Source organism: Sylvia atricapilla, chromosome 4, assembly GCF_009819655.1.
Source record: "Sylvia atricapilla isolate bSylAtr1 chromosome 4, bSylAtr1.pri, whole genome shotgun sequence".
Classification (NCBI taxonomy): Eukaryota; Metazoa; Chordata; class Aves; order Passeriformes; family Sylviidae; genus Sylvia; species Sylvia atricapilla.
The window spans coordinates 15,006,410-15,026,421 of record NC_089143.1 but is presented as its reverse complement, the minus strand read 5'-3'; the positions used below and the strand labels follow the sequence as shown (position 1 = coordinate 15,026,421).

Here is a 20,012-nt window from a genome sequence, read left to right as displayed (position 1 = left end):
TGTGTCCTTACACAAGAAGGCACAACCACCAGGATCAGCCAGGTAACTTCCAGTCTCAACAGATATTCCAATCAATAAGGGACAGACTTTGATATAGAATCTGAAAACCTTTCTAATAACTGCAGCATTTCACTGAAATAGCTCCACTAGACACTGACAAGTGAAGGAAGTCTTATTCTCATACAGGCAGATGGGTAGGTCCTCAGTGGAAGCCAGCCAACTCTGCTTACATCAGCTGTACTCTGGCCTGATCACCAGATTTTAAACTCACTACAACTATTTCATAATTCTGCTAGCTTAAAACAAACTATTTTATTTTTTAACTCTCTAAAAATTGTGACTTTTAGTTTAAACTGTTACTGAGTGAGAAACATGGTAACTATTCCTAATTTTACTCAAAATATTTAAAATTACTGCTGTCCTTAATCATATTTAGTACAGCAAAAGAGAAAAATATAAAATCAGTTACTCAGAAAAAGAAGTATATATATTCTGTAGACTGCTCAGCAGATTTAATTCAGGTGTGTTTTATGACTGCTTTTACTTCAAGATTTGTGTATATATATGGAAATTACTGATGAAAGAATTGCATTTATGTTGCACTGAAGTGAAAGTCATGCTGTGATAAAAATGTGTTTCTTTATACATCAGAGAACTAGAATAATAGGCTATTATACGGGCAATATTTGATTTACGATTTAAATTACATTTATGATTTTCTTATTTTTTTAATTTACTTGTTTGGGTTTTTTAACTTGAGTCCTTGACTTAAAAGAGATTATATTAGTAAGTATAATGCCTAGCAAAACAAGGGTCTAGATATCACTAATATGCTTTAAAGACATCCCTGAACTAAGTGATCATGCTACGTGTGTTTTAAGTAATTTCGGTTTCATTTCTAATTTCTACAGGTAAATGGTACCAACCTTTAAACACTTCTAAGAAGGTAGTTTAGACAATACCTAAGAGCTTCTCAAAATTCCTAATGTTTCATATTTCAAATATTTTTTCATACAAAGTAAGCAAAATTAAATATTCTCAACCACTTTAAACAAATTGCTACAATACAGTATGTTGACTGCTTGTGGCTGAAGTCAACAGAGACAGCTTTGCCCCTCTGGAGACATGTAGTTCTGGTTTTGCCAACAAAATCTCCTGTGCCACCTTTTCTATGTGTCATCCTAAATGTCCTCCTTAAGTATTCCAAAATAGAAGAGATAATGAGAAATGAAAAGACAGGAGGAAATGCAATCCTGCAAACCTGAAGGATCATTTCAATTTTCAAAAAGGGTTATTAAGGCCCTGGAATTAGCTCAGTTGGTAAGAGCAGCAGGCTAATAATGCCAAGGTCACAGGTTTGATCCCTGTGTGGGCCATTCTCTGAAGAGCTGGACTGTGATGATCCTGGTGGGTTCCTTCCAACTCAAAATGTTCCATGTTTCTGTAAGATAGTGTTCTTCAAGTTCCAAATTAAAGCCATCCCACTTTCATATGTGCAGCAAATTTGCTGACAGAGAAGCATGTCTGCTTTTTAAATAATGAAAACATCTTCAACATGTTCCTGTCACTGGAAATCACTTCTTGCATGAGCCATTGTCAAAATCTACCCACATGTAGACTGGATGTAGTAAGGCGGGGGGACAGGCTGGGGGAAGAATATAAAAACACTCATTAACCTATAAAGAATAAATGGAAATATTTTAAGTCTTTTAAACTGAAACACTTTTATTTCTGTTAATCAAATACATTCACTCAAGAAACAAGACAGAACAATGAAAAACAAGGAAGCATGAGATTTTTGGAATTAAAAATCAATTTTAATGTTAGCATCAGAAGCAAACCCTTGTCTGCCAGCTTAAATCAGAAAACACTGCATATCTCCACAATATTCTATATATAAATACCTGGGTCTGCCCAAAAAAAATCAGTGTAGAAGTACAAAAATGTGCATGGAGAAAGTGGACAGACATACATCAGCTGAAGCTGAAAACATCAGCATCCTATACTGATGATATAACAAACCAGCAGAGAAGGTAGACAAAGAAAAGCTAAATGACGAAGGCTCAAATATGCATTTGCAAGCCACAGCTTGAGAATGAATGGGAAAAGGACCAGGTTTTATCTTTGTCCAGCTACAAAGGGGGAGGGTTCCCCAGCTGTAAAATGTATTTTGCAACACATCGGGTATGTTTGTGCAGAAGAAAACAAGCAATCTTAGGAAGAAAATATGACAGAACTAAAGCAAGTTAATTATTTGCCAAGGGCAGAGAACATATCAACTTCTATGATTTAGTAAGTCTCATTATGTTAGAGCCTGCCTTGATCCAGAAGCCAAGAAATTATGTGAGTTGTCTTTTCTTATTTCAATTTCTAACATTCCTGATCACATAGAAAATTGAAAAAGCAAACCCAGCAGTTCAAAATGCTGAAAACAGTATTAAAAACTCCTCAAAAATCATTAGAGACATCATGATTTTAAACAAGCTGATTTTAGACTGCTGATTTATTAAAAGCCAACCATGGTTTTATCTGCTTTCTGAATGAATCATGGCTATTTATGAAGACACTGAAAGCTGATCTGAGCAACAGGAAAAAGAGCCAATAGTGAGGCAGACACAAAAGACCCAACCACCAATGAATCATTTGAAGGTATCCCCAATGCACATAATTATCATACCCATTAAGCAACATTCACTGCAATTAAGTATTGTTTGGCTTAAATCAGTTACCTGGAATGTCTTCTGATCAGGTCTGTTCCAATTAAGTAGCACTTACTTATTACCCTAATCATGCAGTATCAGTTCAAAGCAGCATAGTACAGCTTCACCTTGAAAGCAATCAGCCCAGCATTTGGCAACCAAAAGCAAGAGCCCTTGAGTTTCCAAATGACAGAAAACTTATATAAAAGTATAAAGCATCATTACATTGTCTTCTCTCATTTGCTCCTATTTCTAGAATTCTCCTCACAAAATTCTTAAAGCTGCTACCAGTTGAAGAAGACCTGTTTAAAAACAAAAGAGAGATTAAACACATACTAAATGCCAAATATTGCGCAATTACTGAAGAGGGAGTTGCTGGGGAGAAGAAATACAGAAACAGCAGGACAATGCTTAAAACTTTCATAGAATGATAGAATCGTGGAATCATTTAAGCTGGGAAAGACCATTAAGATCATCAAGTCCAACTACTAACCAGAACTGCCAAGTCTACCAATAAATCATGTCTCTAAACACCACATCTATAGATCTTTTAAATATTTCTAGGAATAGTGACTCAAGCACTTCCCCTGGAAGCCTGCTCCAATGGTTTATAACCTTACCATCTGAGTTTAATTTATAAAAATAGAAATTTCTGCACTCTCCTCCACCAGGAGAAGACTATACTTGACTCTCAAAACATGTTTTGCTACTCTTTAAGTTAACTCTGAGTCAGTTACTTTCATGATAAATAGCTCTTCTATTTCAGAGAATTAAGTATTTTTTGCTCATTTAAAACGAGTGCGCTTCACAATACAAAAGTAGTCATCTCTCTTACACCAAGAACTTCAGTAAGGCGCAAATATGAAAGTTATTGTAGAAAATGTTGTAGATGGAATTTCTAATGCTTCACAGTAGAGTGTTTAGGGTTACTACACAGACAAATAAATCTAAATTAACATAAATTAGGCACATCAATTTTGGCTTTAAGCTAGATTAACATTAAAAAAATTTCTTTTGAAAACCCTAGACCTGTCAACAACCCTTTTCTCTTCAGGTATGTAAGTCCATGAGCCAGCAGTGCCCTTGTTGCCAGGAGGGCCAATGGGATGCTGCGGTGCATCAAGAAGAGTGTGGCTAGCAGTATGAGGGAGGTGATCCTGCCCTTCTCTACTTGGCTCTACCCAGGCCACATCTGGAGTGTTGTTCCCACTTCTGGGCTTCTCCATACAAGAAAGACAAGGAGCTACTGGTGAAGGTCCAGTGGAGGCCACAAAGATAATGAGGGTCTGGACCGTGTCTCTTCTGAGAAGAGACTGCAGGAGCTGGGCCTGTTTTGTCTGCAGAAGAGAAGACTGAGAGGGGATCTCATCAATACATACAAGTATCTCCCAAGGTGGGTGCCAAGAGGATGGTGCTAGACTCTTTTCCATGGTTTCCAGCAGCACAAGGAACAACGGCCTTAAACTAAAACACAAGTTTCACCTCGGTATGAGGAAGAACATTACATTGAGGGTGGCAGAGCACTGGGAAAGGCTGCCCAGAGAAGCCACAGAATCTCCCTCTCTGGAGACATTCAAAACCCACTTGAATGAGTTCCTGTGTCACCTGTTCTAGGTGACCCTGCCTTGGACTGGATGATCTCCAGAGGTCCATTCCAACCCTAATGATGCTCTGATCCTGTGATCTGGACAGTAGACAGGATGAAGGTACACTGACACACTTCCCAACCTGTAGTAAGTAATCCACTAGAAGACTGAAGTGAGACCCACCTCTGTTGCCTTTGTTATTTGAGCTAGTTAATTTTAAACTATCTCAAATATTCCTACACAGCACTACATATTTTAGGAGAACTTTAGTAGAAAGGCACCTTACTTCTCACATTCATGCACCTTCAGAAAACAAGCTTTTGACAAATGTTACCCTAAATCCTCTGGGCTCAGCTCTAAATAGGATCATCACTGCCAAACCGAAACTCTTTGTGGGCACTGACCACAAAGTTTACCGAGAATTATTTCAGGCTGTTTTATCTCATGTAAGTTTAACACAGATATCAGGACAGACCTGTTCCAGTGCTCAGTTTCAGTTTACAAAAATCTGCAAGCAAAATATATGTCATCAAATCACATTAGGAAACAGAGCCCTGCACTGTGGAACTGCATAAGAAACTGACCATGCTAGGTTTGTTTCCAAAAGCTTATACAACAGGTCTTCAAAGTCCTGCCTGTGATTACAAACATTATAAGCATACATTATTTAAAAGAGACATCAGTTACAGTAATCAATTTCTGTAACTACTGGCAAGTCTCTGCATAATCCAGCCTAGCAAGACTTCCATACAGATTTCCCTGAAATCTGGCTGCAAGCTGTCTTCACACATCAAATATCAGAGGCACACATGTCAAGAGACATAGATTCTTGTTGTTTAAGATTTGGTTGCTCAAAAATTCAGTAAATACTAAACAATTAGCTGCTAAAAGTCAGCCCTATTTAAGATGTCTGAAGCTGCGCTTCAAACACCTGATCACTCAAAACAATTACTTCCTTGCAAATGGGCAGCAGAAAAACTAAAAATCACAATCACAACACACACGTACAGAAAACTGGTTCACTATCTATAGCTCCTCAGTGAGGAAAAATCCACACCTGAAAAAAGAAGCTCTGAATGATCTCATCTCAAATCTTTCCCAGAAAAAGCTCTTCATTCTTATTTACTTAGTACCTCTCCCAGTTTAGTGCTTTTACAGCAAACAGGCTGAATTCAGTGAGTCTCTCGAGGCTGCAGCTGACCCAGGATACAACCCCTACAGACCTCTAGCTGCTCATCATCACTTCTTGATGATCACCCAGCGTGACAGCACATCACCCTACTGTACTTACCCAAGCTCTTTCAAAATAAAGGCAGGCTTGCTCGGTGTTGTAGATATTTTTTTCAATGTTATATTAGTTTAGGCCATTTTGAAAGAACCAGGTTAGGGAGCAAATGAGTGAGCAGTTAAGCTTAACAATTTGGATGGAGAGCCTTCTGTCCCAAAGTCACACTAACAGAGTGGGGCAGCAAAGGTGTACAAGGGGCATGGCAACTTCCTTAGCACATCTGACTGCAGATTACACCACGCTGAAACCACTGCAGGCAATCACTGATGCTAAAATACATGGATTTGACTCTTCCTTGCTTGCTTGCTCTTGAGCCTGTTTGGATAAAATAAAGTACTAAGGTGCAAATCAATGAACAGAAAATGTAACATATGTACAGGGTGGTAGACTATATCCTGGAGCACACAAGTTACTCAATGTGAACTCTCATTGTGATACTGCAGCAAAAAATTAATTTCAACCTTGAACATAACAAAGAGAAGCAGGTAAGTCAATTCTTCTCCGTAGTACTGACAGCATTGTAGAGACCACTACTGAAATACCATCTTGTGTTTCTGGCATCTGATTTTCCTGAAGGAAAATCAAAAAATTGGAAGGAAAACAGAAGTTATGCAAATGTACTTGAAGTCTGCAAAAAATGTCCTCTGTTAAGAGTCTTAAAGAGGTCTCTTTGATTAGCTTAAAAAAAAAAAACCACACTGATGTCTTAAGTAAAAGTACTTTTTGTAGGTAGAAATAAAAACATGCTGATGGGCTCCCAACCTACCAGGTCAAGTCATAAGGAGAACTTTTGCCTAGGAGATTAATTCTGAAGAACTCTAATGAAAGCCAGGGCTTTCTAATTAGAGTAAACAATGAGAATGATTAACCAATACAGTAAGCAGGAAAAGCTTTACTGAATGCTTGATGCATTCCTTCAGAGAAATACTTACACTTTGTAAAATATTTTTATCAAATCAAATTCAAACACTAAGCAACTCAATAGAGAGAGAACTGAGTAGTAAATCACGGCTGAATCACCTGGTCAAACTCTGGCTAAATCTGTGGCTTTATGAAATTGTATTATTCTCAAAACCAAATCTCCTCCATTTCCTCCTCACATGCAAATGTGAAACATGCAAATTACAAATATGATCAGTTCTTAAAACAATTCTTAAAAAGACATCGTTAATTTGCTGTATATTTTACTGCTGAGGACAAGACAGATAAAGAATTTATCACCTTAGCTACCCTGGTTATATCATTTCACTCAGACAGTGTTATCTCCTTGTCTCCCACACAAGAGTCATGCTGTTATCAAAGTCTTTCTCACTAAACAATTATTTCCTTTTATGATTTCTTCTGGTTGGTCAAAGATAAGGGCTTACAGTGAGGTTGATTAGTGTTGCAAACAAATAGGAGTAATACTAGAGCAGATATAACTAAGCTGAAGTAATCAGCACTATTAATAACCTTTTGATTTCTAATCAAATACAGCTCTGACTTTTGCTGCCACTTTGCTTCACATCTTCTAAACTACAAAAGAATTAATATTTTATGAAATATTCTTAATATGCCAAGTCCTTTTATTCTCTTGTTTGCTTTTTGTCTTATACTTAATAATCTTCACTATGAAAAAATAAAAATAACAAATCTATTTAAAAAATAGTTCAGTATTTTCCTGGTAACAAGATTTAATTATATATTACAGTATGAAATTCTGCCTTTTTTTCATCTAGTAACATTTCTGAAGAGAGTAAAATCACATTTCTTGATGTTTCCATTAAAAAAGAACCCAACACAAAGACACAAAACCAACCAACCAATAATCCTTGTTTGAGACATACAATTGTGGCAAAACCCAGTTCGTACAGTTGACATATGGCAAAATTATATCAAAAACTAGGAACCTAACATGTTAGGCCTTAGAAACCTGCACTGCAGGTAGCACTGCCACATCCTTTCATAATCCAACTACTAATCCAACAGATGCTCATTCTGTTTAAGTAATGTACCCTATAGAAAATACCTAAAACCACCGGGAATACATCACCTCCTCATCCTCTGCAAATCCCAGACAGGCAACATACTCTTCCAAACATGCAAAGCCTTTTCACTGAGACTCTCTAAAAGTGATTACTTCCAAAGCACCAAGTAAGTCCTATAGTTCAATCTACTCATGGGAGAAGCTCAGCCATTTCAAGGACACGTATGTTTGTGATCTCCAAAAGTATAATTATTTTGTAATCGTCTCTCCATGATCTTTCCAAATAATCTTTTTTTTTACATGCAGAAAAAAAAATGCATAACAAGCTTTTTTTTTTTCCCTGCTTGCATTGCTATTTTACAGTTGCAATAGTCTTAGGACAGGTGAATGCTGCTCAATGAGTTTATAGCCCCAGCATGTGCACAGGGACAACATCCTTGCTTCAGGATGCTCTAATGAACAGACTTCCATTTCATTTGACACTTACTTGCAAGAAGAGTAACATAAATTAAACAAGCTTTCTTGTTCAATTTTTGACAGCAATTTTTGGAATTTATCAAAATTAATTTTTAATTGATTTTAACAGCAATTTAACTCTTTTTTTCCATCTTTGATGTTTATTTTATGTAGCAATCAAGAACAACAATAAGAAAGGAATCACAAAACTAAAACTTTCTTCAAATGAAAAGCTCTCTTTTCCACAAAACTAGGTTGTCTACCAGTGGACTTAAAAATTCACAGACATCAATGTTAAAGGTACAAATGACTATACTAAACACAAAATGGAAAACAGTATCTGTAACATATCAAGTATTTTCCAGTTTTCACCTAAAGAATTCCTTTCAGAGATGAAAGTCAAAGATGAAGAAAACAAAAAATTTAATGAGATGTGTGTTAAATACTGGCCATACAGATTTGAAAAGACTGTGAGCTGCCTTACAAAACAGCAAGACAGCAATATGAATATACAATATGGACCAAGATAAACCAGTCATTTTTATTTTCCATTTTTGTCTCAGCTTTATTAGTTATCATTGTAAAGAGTAAGTGTTTCTTCTTTTAATTTTTAAGGGTTGAAACTGTTTTAAAAGGTTATGTGCAATTGAAAGGTTCTTTTCGTCATGGATATGCCCAAAATTTTCTTTATAATGCTGTTTGTTTGGATCTGTACCAGTTCACGTTCATAAAAAAAACCAATTTATTTTCTAAAGGTATCCTCTAACCACTCAGTAAATAAATTTAAAAAAATAAGTATTAAAAAAAGAAAGTTATAAACTGTCCTTAATTAACTTTACTTCCCAAAAAAGCCACACATCTGTTTTCACAGCTAGACATGATTCAACCACTGGTTACCAGAAAAAAGCCTCAGTGTGTTAAAATATTCTAGCCAAAATCTGACACTCCAACAAAGATGGCTACTATTCCAGCACAATCTGAGCAGCTGTTAGGACAACCTTTATTTATATTGAAAGGGCATGAGACACGCTGATGCTATTACTATTAAACCAACAAATCTCATTGGAAAGACACCACTGTTTGAAAATGGACAATGCAAAAGCACAACATGCATTTTACCAATCAAGTAGATTATAATTATGTGAGAACAGTGATGTATAATAATCCACTCTCTACCCACTTTTCTACAACAGATTTCACAGGGCTCCGCTTCTGGAAGAAGATTCTTTGTAAATAATTTTTAATACAGCTGTTATTAGGAGCATCAGAAAAATCAATTAACAATGCTGCCCTAACTCTTTAGGAAAAAAAAAAAAAGACTTAGATAAATAGAAAAAGATTATGCTATTTCTTTTACAGCATTATTCTTATTCTGTAAGTGACATCAAAGAGCCACAACCCCCTCCTTCCCCCCCCTCCCTTTTGGCTTTGACATCACACAGAGAGAAAAGTATTCCTTTCACTGTCTCTTGTATAGCTGGAGCATCCAAGCTCTGCATATTGTTATCACTTTCTATCCTTGAATATGAATTATTTTAATCCTCCAGCAATTAACAGTCTTTTGGAAGAAAATAAAAAAGGGCTGGGAGTGCAACCTTACTTTTGTTCCGCTAATTTATTTGGTCAGTAGTTCATTTTCCCATTGTTTCACAGGGCTTAAATATTTAAGTGTGTGCACATCCTACTTACAATGGTTTTTTTACCAGTACATGTTTACAGCCATCTTCTTCTTTACATTTTCCTTAAACTTGGAGTTTCCTGCTCACAAGTGTATTTCACAGAAGGCCTTCTGTTGTAATTTTGCATTTTAGAGCACCACCTATTCATGTAATCACACAGCTTTTTGGCTGGGAGAAGAGTAAGCATCTTTTATTTGTAAAACCATTTTAGAAACAAGGAGAGTGAACTGCCACGGAAGAACTGGCAGGTTTCCTTTACCATGACCAGCTCTCCTTGATCTCTTCAATGCTTTCTTGCTCCCACCACCATAATTACCATCAATACTTGTGATGTATTCAAAGCATGGCAAGTTCTTGACAAACAAGATGGAAGCAAAGTTCTCTGCCCTCAAGATACAGCTGTTGAAGGCCCCAGTCTGATACACCACACATTCATTTTAAACCTGTAAGCAGCTCCCTTGACTTCCTAGTGTTTGCTATTGAGCAGTTAAGTGGTCTGCTGGATCAAGGCCTAGGCAAACTATGAGAGAGTGAGGTAGCAAGCAGGCATAATAAGAAGCATCATGAATGAAAAGTCAAAGTTTGGCAGATATATCAATTCATAATGTACTGTTTGACTCAAAAATATAATTAAAAAAAAAAAAAAAACCAAACAGAAAAAGAAAATAAAGAGTTGAAGCAAATTATCTTGTTGGAGTTGAGTTTGTGAGTTTTACAATCCAAATAAACCTCTGACATTGTGAATTGCTCAATCCAGGGAGCTTGTGACACTGTGGATATGTTTTATGAAGCCATGCACACATTCCTAAAATAAAGTTCCATCAGCCCTTCAGGAATCATTACATCAGACACATTCTAAACTTCAAAAAGTTCACTGCAAACATGTTGTATCATAACACTGACCTGCTCTAGCCAAGTCAGTTTGCTCTGCAAGACAAAAAAAAAGGGCTAAACAAAGAAACAGACTTATAGTCAAAATGAGAAGGCAAGTGAATTTTTACAACCAACAGCTGCCTCAAAAATAAAATCAGGAAAAAGCTCCATCTTAAACAATCAGCTCCATGGTCTCAAAAGAAGGCTAAAATGCTGAATACAGGACCATGAATTGCAAGCTATACTATTGACATTAAGTCTTTTTTCCCCCGCCTAATTACTTCACTGTTTGGCAGAGTGAAGCAAATGAGAAAATACATCATTAGTCTTCTTTTAATTATTAGAAGAATAAAAAGCTATTGTTCATCTGATCTACAGACTGATCCAAGTATGACAGCAGACACCAACCTAAAGAAATAAGCAACAGATGAATAGAGTGAAATGCAGCAGAGTGATGAACAGGGTTTTGGTCTGTTTGTTACACAGCTTTCCAAGTGCAAAATAAGATCACCCATTTTTAATAATTAGACGACAATGGCTTTCAAGACACCAGACAGATGAAAGCCTACATGATCTTCCTCAATGGGCTCATGACTTCAGTGAGTCAAAGGGAAGAGCATGAGATAGCAAAAAGTGCTTGTTCAGGGAACCAACCGAGCAAGCATCAAATCCAGCATCAGTAACAAACAAAAAGGTGATATTAATGGTAAACAGGGAAAAACTAAATTATGTAAAGGCTTTAAAAGGACAAGAGGTGTAAAGTCTAAAGTAGAAAATGAGACAAAGTATGGACTTCAATTCATTATTTTTTAATAAGGGTAAGAGAGTAGGTAGTGGCAATCAAGACCTTATGTACAATCACAGGGCCTATACTGTATAAAGAATGGATGGATACATTGGGGTTACTGGGGATGACTGGGAGAAAAAGGCTGATTAATTCACCATGACAGGAAATTATGTAGGTGGTGACTTTAAGGTCAGAGCTTTAGGGGATCAGAAAGAAACAGATATGCAAGCCAGTATGTAGAAAATCATCGAAATTTAGAAAGAGCCTCTTTGAAAGGAAAGGGTTGAAAATGACACTTGGATTATGTCCTTTCGGGATATGAAGAAAGTCTCTGCAATGGGAAAAGATTGAATGTGATTCCGAACTGTTTGTCACACTGATTTTGTCTGTGGATTGGTATTTTTCCAAGCATGAATAACTCTGTATAATACAGAAACATCACAGCAACTGACAGTGGAAAACTTTCTTTGTGAAATTCAAACTAGGAAACTCTTTAAAGTACAAGATATTACCTCCCCCTACAGTAGAGACTGACAGCATTCACTCATTCTATCAACTGTAAGAATGGCTCTTCCTTCTTCACCCTTCTAATAACCAGAACATAGATCATGAGGTCAAAAGTGGCAGAAAAATTTACATCACCTTCAGCAGGCTTTGCATACAGCCTACACCACTTACTCTTAATTCTTCCCTCCTCCACAATTTCAATCTTAATCTACTAATTCCAAAGAATTGTAAGCTCTCTAACCAATAGCAGGAGCAGCACGGTTCAGTGCTACCCTTCTGGAATATTTGTACAGGTGAATATACCTATATAAGCATGAGAAAAGCTTCACACAAGGACAACAAGAGGAAATCTACAGTTTAAAAAATCCATATATTTTCTAGCATGTATTTTGTGAGAGGGATGATTAAATATTCTATAAGCAATTAGTAAATTGTCAATAGAATTCAATAAATGTTGTTTTTAAAAAAAACCTAATTATTTGTTACAATAACCACCAACTATTGCCATTTTGTTTGTGAAGGTTTGTAAACTACTTCCATTTGAGAAGTAATTGATTCCATTTTTATCATTTGCTCAAGTTTATGTGGTTGTTCACATCCAAAGAGATGATAACATCTATTTGCAGCAAATTATACATTAAATTCCTCATTCAAAAGCTGTAATGGAAAACAAAATGCTAATTTGTGCTGTAAACGGAAGTACAGAATCATAATCACTCATTGTTAACATTAGGAACTAAATTGCTCTTGCAAATAATAAAATGGGTTAAAAATGTGAAGAGCTTTTGCAAGCCAAAGTACCAATGCCTCTTACTCGCTCATGTGTTATATTACAAGGGATGAAATGAACCTTTCCCCTTCATGCCAGTGCAAACTACCCCTTTTTGAGGGAAAGAATAATGGCCTTATGATTGCAATATAAGGGTGCATGTCAGGTGACCCGTTCTATCCACAAGTCTCCAACCAGCTTCCCAAATATGGGCTTCCATGCACTCTGTGCTAGACAAACTCGACTGGATGCAGGGGCTGTCTACACAAGCAAATCCTGTACAACTGTAAAACTGAGAGTCAGACAGCAGGTGCCGAGGATCTGACGTCTACACTACACCCTCTGCACCAGGCACTTCAGGGTACTGTTTGATTGTTTAACTTCACCCTGGACCTGATCCCATCTCATTCGCTGAATATAAATCCGTAGCTCAAATGCACTAGGAGTACACTCCTGGAACACATCTCACAGTCCAGCTTTATCCAAAAGGAATTCTGATCAATTGCAATGGGATCAGCCTACAACACTAACCAAAGCACAGCAGTGTTGGGATGAACACAGCACACTCCTGCCTTCAAGAAAAGTGCTAGCGTAGACACACCTCTCATCATTTTGGGTCACAGTGAGTTCACGTGGAACCGCAAATACCCAATTTCTCCTTCCAAAATTAGCACCAGTGTCACAAGTGCTATAACCAGAGCAAGGGTCGTTCTGCTATTAATCTCTCTTCACCTTAATTTTACCTTTAGAGAGGAGACAGTAACACACAGCTATGTAGCAGAAGGAGAATCTTAACTGTCACTTGCAGAGAACACAGAGTCTAAGACAAAAAATACTGTAGAATTATTTGGCTTCTGTCCTTTTTCGCAGTTTTACAGTCCTGTAAGTTTTAAACGTACAAGGAGTTTTGCTCATGCAGCAAACAGACACATCATAGGAAATTAAAAAACCACCGACACATTAGGACTGTGCACCTGCTCTTCCACATTTCATTAAGCCTCTACACCTAAATGTACGTCAGGTTCTCTCCTTTGTGCATCCGTTGTGCTGGTATCCCTCAGTGATACCTTCTGGTCATGGCGAGACAAACTGGATCACAAGCATCCACACCGCCTCAGGAAAAAAAAACATTAAAAAACCCATTAACTTTTGGTAAGTCAGATCAGATCATTATAATCTAAATTATAAGTGCCACATGATAGATTAAAAAACATGTATATATTTGTAAATAAGCCGCCATTTGTTATCAAGCCTTTCCTAGCTTACATTGTATCCATGTAAAAATAGCTGATTTGCCAGCCTTTTTCAGTATTAAAATACTTTTATTAGTATTAAAAAAAAATGTAATTATGTCATCAAAAAATGAGAACTGCCTTTTAGGTGACCAAAAGAAAGTTCCACTTCTTCATGTAGTAAATCATTTTACTGCTGCCCTTTTATATTTAATACCCTTCTGCAGTACACATTTATCTCTACACTAGCAAAGTGTACTCATTGATTTCCTATGGTCTCTCTGGAAGAAGGTTCTGCTTCCCTGATGATGAGTACAAAGGGTGGATGACCCCATTCTCATTCCAATGCAAACCCTGCACTTTTACATTTCTGCTTAGACCACATGAACATTTGACCAGCTAAGAACTCCCTGCCCTCTTCCTTCAGAACACATTGCTAGAACTACTGACATTCTCTCCTGAACAAAACTGTATTTTTGAAAATCCCATCTTATGTATAAAGCGCTGAACTGCATTAGTTCATCACAGTCATAACTGCAACTCACAATCTGCACACGAATTTTTCCTCTAAAATAAGATACAATAGTAATATCTTGCCCATTTTCTACATGTGCTTTTGTGCTCTGCTGTGTAACTATTTAGTTGCTCTTCTCTGTGGCATGAGGAAATGGTTCATTCCCACTTTAAACCATGAATTTTTTGTTGGATGAACCTGCCATCAGAATACACTTTTCAAAGCTACTGTGTTGAATGAGCAATTTAGGCATCAATCTCGGAAAGAAAGAGAATCATGTTTAACAACATTTTTAATAAACTCCATTACCTGTTTTTAATAAACTACATCTTTCTCATTATTCTATCATTTATCTTTTACTGGGATGTCAAGAAAATAGGCATCTTCAGTTTCACTTTCATTTTTACTGCTATTTTCTCAGTTTTGTGCATGAAAACACCTTGGAGGCAGTAAAACATCAAATCCAGGATTCACTCATTTTTAAAATTATGAAGTATTTTCTGTTAGTATTAAACCAGGATTGAATTTTTTTCTTAACTAATTTAGTTTTGACAGCCTTCTTTTAATTTGCACAGATGTCACAGGCTCTCTTAAAATGTAACTGCAGTTGAATGGTGATATTATTCCATTGGTTTTCATCACCAAATAATGTACAGCTATTGACTGAGTCTTTTTCCATTTAAGAAAAACATCCTCAAAAAACCATAAAGTGCACTGTCCAATCTTGCACAGATTGATATCTCTCACTTGACACTCTCATACACAGACATACTCTGTTCAGGCTTTACACGTGCAGGGCATTAACACAAATTATTCTAGCATGTTTTCAAACCTGTGTAGGTTTTGTGTTCTATTACTCAAACAACATTAAAGAAAAAAAAAAATCCAGAAAATATGGCAACAAAAGTAAGTCCAAAAGTCTATTTTGGTTCATTGCCCCTGAGAAGTGGCCACTGGTCATACTCTAGGCAAAATAAAAAAAAATGCGTAAAAGCAATATACTACACTCAGTTCAGCTCTCCAAAAATATGGCAGAAAGCTACACGAGGGCTCTTATGTCCCTGCTCATGTAAAGACAAAGAGGCAAACCAAAAGGCCGGCTCTTAGCTTCACCTTTCACTGACTTACTAATACCCACAGAATACATTTTGTCCAAGTATGTTGTATAATGCACTGCTGTGTTTGAAAACGCAGGACAAAGAAAATGGTGCCAGTGACTAAGTCCATGGCTGAGAGTTGCAGGGAAACATCTCTGAAAGAATGGCATCAGTCAGACAGCATACTCCTCATTTTACTTCTATACTGCAAGGATTCTGAGGTCAAATTAAAATAAGTATCCAGATTTATGCGTTAGTCATAGAATTTCATTCACGAACTACATTTCAAACTATTTTCAAGCACTTCCCAACCACATAGATCGGTAACACAACAACGTATCCAATCCTGAACTGGAGGATGTAAAATAATTAATACAAATAATGCTGCCAGTTCAGCATAGACAGGTTATGCCGAAAAATATTACTGCTCTTGCAAGGCTGAATACCTCATTGCAGATTCGGTATTCATCTGAACAGATTCAGCTGTTCTTTACTCATGACTTATAATTAAGAAACGCACGTAAAGAGAATTTCCAGAAGACACATACAGGAAGGTTCCGGCAAAAAATAACCAGAAGTAGAGTGACAGTCTAAAAATAAAAAATACAGAATAAATCAATGGCAAATCTGATGGATACTCCTTCATCTCAGTTTTATACACACTGGCCAAACAACACAGGTAAGTTTATGCAACCACAGTTCAAAGTTCTCAGGATTTAAGTCTACAAGTTCGACTGTGCTGGAATTTAGCATAATGGTTAAGTCCCTGTACCACAATAACTATAAAAAAATACAGCAAGCTTTAAGAGAACACTCAATCTTTCTTAAGTTATCCTTAGTAATGTGAGGTCTTATTTGTAACTAATATGGAGCCTTATATTCTGGAAGACTATCTAAGAAATTGATTCAAAACAGACTTTCATAAAGTTTCTAGACATGATTTCTCCAATACAAGCTTTTTTGTGATGCACTTTGAAATTTAATATGCAATGGAAAAGCTCATTCCAAGAATATTACCAACAAATCACACATATAAGCTTGTGCTTAAAAACGAACTGCAATAATGCACCAAAAATATAAAGGTTGAAACACATTTCTCAAACTCCCTGAATTATAAAGCAAACATCATATCTCTCCTTTCACAGCTGCCAGACAGTATATTATGCTTCTAGAAGTCACTGTTCTCTTTAACCTGACTGGTTCCATTGTTGAGTTGTATTTTGATTACTTATACTCTCATTAAAGCCTTGAGATGCCAGGAAAAGATTCTTTTAGTAAGCTAGGGCTGAGCCGCTATTGATATTATACAAGGGATCCTTTTACCTCATATAAGATGTTGAGAGTGCATCATATTGATCTGGAATAAAAAAACTATTTTTCCAGTAGTCGACCCATCTTCACATCTCAGCACTTTTTTTTAAAGTTTTCCTGTTTGCTATTTTGCTTTAAACAAAACAAATTCCATTTTGACTATGTTGCTAAATTTAGCAAGAAGAAAGGGTTTGCAAGCTTTTTTTCCCTTTAACACAATTCAGGTAAAAACAAACAAACACGAATATGGCTGACAGTCAAGTCTGAGCCAAATCTGCCTTTTTAACTGCTAAAACTTGTAAGAAAAATCTATCTGCAGCAAAATCCCATATTCATTTAGATTTCATATTCAGACTAACATCTACCGCTAATCCTCAGCTGATGAATTTGACTGATATAAATGGTAACGTAATACGCAAAAGATGAAAATAGAAAGGAGCCTTGAGCACCAGAAAGAATATGTGTCTTAAAAATTCTTCTCATATTCACCCTGGAAGCTCTCGCAAGCTCATCTGTTCGTCCGTCGTAATGCTATGTAATGATTACACCTTCTCCTTCGGAACACCTTTCCTAATCATGCATATTTAATTCAACTTTGTGTATGTATCCTACAGTTTATATAGTCCTGCTATAAATAGACCTTCTGCATTCTGAATTATCCCCCGCGTTTTCCCTTAGATACAGTTCAACACTGGTATTTAGAACAGATCAACTCTGGATTTGCCAGCAATTCTTCCTGCTTCCATTGTGATACAGCTTGCTCTCCTGAAAGGGAATGTAAGGGAACCTATCATTTCAAAATGACATTCTTTCACCGAACTGTTTCGCTACAGAATGAAACTAACTTTAGATAAAGGAGCTGGTTTAAACCTGATTTTATTGTCTGCGCTCCTAAGCATTTTCCCCCTCTGATGGTTTCAAAGGAGTCTTCCCTGTGACTGCCTGCCTTTTATACCAGGCATGAGCCCTTCTTACATCCCAGCGACTTGCACGGGCTCGCATTCAGCAGGACGATACCGCACGTTCTGTGTCCATATACGCACACCGGCACCGGCGTGTGCCCTCGGTACGCGCAGAGGAGCACACGCCCGGGCGGGCTCGGGAGCTCCGGCCACCACAAGCCACGGCGAGCGGCGAGCTCGGCGCCAACTCCCGCGAGTAGCGGGCCCGGAGTCCGGGCAGCCCCGCCGCGCCTCCGAGCGCCGGCTCCGGCCGCGCCCTCCCGGCCCCGCCACGGACGGGCCGAGCGCCGCGGGGCTACCAGCGGGGCTACCAGCGGGGCTACCAGCGGGGCTACCAGCGGGGCTACCAGCGGGGCTCCGGGCGGCTTCGCCGAGCCACAGCGGCTCGGGCGCGCCCGGGAGCGGCGTTTCGGCGCTGGCTCTACGCTCGGTGCCGTCTCTCCCCACACGAGCCCCCTCTCCTCGGCGCACGCCAGCCTGACTTGCTCCCCGCCGGGAAGGCTCTCCCGGCCGGGGCGGCACGCCCGGCGGCCAGCTGCAGCCGCACGGGGCGGGCGCCTGCCGCGATGGGCCCGGCGGGGCTCCGCTCGCACCCGGGGCACACAGATTCCCGTCTATTTATTCGGCTGCCTCGGACGAGCGGGCTGTCAGGGCTCCGGAGCCCCATGGCGCCCGGGCTCGCCGGCCGGCCGGCCGCCGCCGAATCCAAACGCCGCTCGGCGTCTGCAACTCCTGGAGCAGGGAAGTGCGCGCGGCTTCTCCCTGCCTCGCCGTGAGGGGCAACCTCAGGTGTTAACTGCTAGTTTGGGGGTTTCAGACCCCTGGAAGATGGGGTGGCAGGAGTGCACGTTCTCCCGGAGCTCGGCGGGCTCTGTCCCCCGCGGGGAGGCAGCGGGGAGCTGACCCCTGTCCCCCGGCTCTCCGCCGCCCGCACAGCCCGGGGCGCCTCCCGTCCGCTCTGCGGCCCGCGGCCAGCCGCTGCCCAACTTTTCCTGTCACGCCAGCGCCAGAAAACCCCTTCCCCACACGCACGCACGCACACACACACATACACCGGTGTAGTTTATAAATGACAGTTGCCTGTAGACTTTCACCAGACAAGCAGCGGGGGCAGCAGACTACAACAGTTATTTAATTAAAGGCGCTTCGGAGGCTCCCAGAATAGCTCTCTACCTCTGAGGCGCGATTTCTGGTTTCCCCCCGCTCTCCCCCGGCGCCTCGCCAGCCGCTCCCCGCTGCCCGAGCCGGCCGGCGTTACCCGGCTGCGCGCTCCGCATTGCACAGTCATCAAAGTTAAGTGCGTGGAGGGGGGATCGGGGCTGAATCACAAGGAAAAACGGGTGAGCCGAACTACTTCCACCTAGGCGGGATTCGAAATTACGGATCTGAAGGCGTATGCAGCCATTTCTGAGGGAGGAGGGAGCGGGTGCGGGGGGGTTCCTCTCGCAGCAGCCTGTCGCTCGCAGCCCGCTCCCCCCGCCCGGCGAAGTGGCCCGGCCGCCTCAGCGCGGCCCCCCAGCGCAGCCGAGGGCAGCCTCGGGGCGCTCCAATCCAGCTGCCCGGCGGAGCCTCGAGTTGCTCCCGGGCAACACACAGCCCTCGGCGGGCTACGGCTCTCGGTCCTCCGTCCTCCTCACGCTCCTCTTCCTCACGGGAGGGGCGGATGGAAGGGGGCAGAAAGGCACACGGGAAAGAGGCTCTTTTCTCTCATTTCTTTCTTCGGTTGATTTGACCCCCCCACCCGCAACACACACACGCGCTGAACAGAAACACTTCCAGACCCTTCCTGCACACACTGGCATCACCTTCGTTTTCCCCCGAGGAGTCGGGCGGGCGCAGCGGCGGCGAGCGCGCAGCACCGGCCCCCTCTTACCTGGTTGTAGGAGGTCTCCCAGGAGGAGGTGTAGTTGTAAAAGAAGGAGGAGAAGCAAGCGTCTTCCGACAGCCCGCAGCCAGCCATCCTCCGGGCGCAAAACCTCTTCGGGAACGCACGAGCAGCCCTCGCAAACTCTTGCCTCTCGCGCGGTCGCTGCCGCCGCCGGCGCTGTCCCCGCGGAGCGGTGCCGACAGCTCGGCGCTGGCGTGCGGGGGAGCGGGGCCGGCCGGCCGGCTCGGCGGACGGATGGGCGGGTGTCGGGACGGAGGCGCGGGTACCGCGTGTGTCCGAGCGCGGCCGTCCGCGGCGGCACCGAGGGGCCGGGGCCGGTCACGTGCGCGCGCTCACTCCGCCGCCGCCGCCGCCGCCGGGGACGGGCCGCGCTACAGACCCCGGCACTGGATCGCCAG

The 20,012-nt window shown here is 40.5% G+C and overlaps 1 protein-coding gene across 1 annotated transcript in view; it reads right to left on the bottom strand.

Moving 5' to 3' along the window:
* Window positions 1–19,732, bottom strand: part of PPARGC1A (PPARG coactivator 1 alpha) — a 366,469-nt gene extending 346,737 nt beyond the window's left edge. The window contains exon 1 of the mRNA XM_066317162.1: window positions 19,600–19,732. Coding sequence (XP_066173259.1) covers window positions 19,600–19,686 — 87 coding nt within the window. The 5' untranslated portion in view covers window positions 19,687–19,732. The remainder of the gene's footprint in view (window positions 1–19,599) is intronic.
* Between the last annotated feature and the right edge of the window lie 280 nt (window positions 19,733–20,012).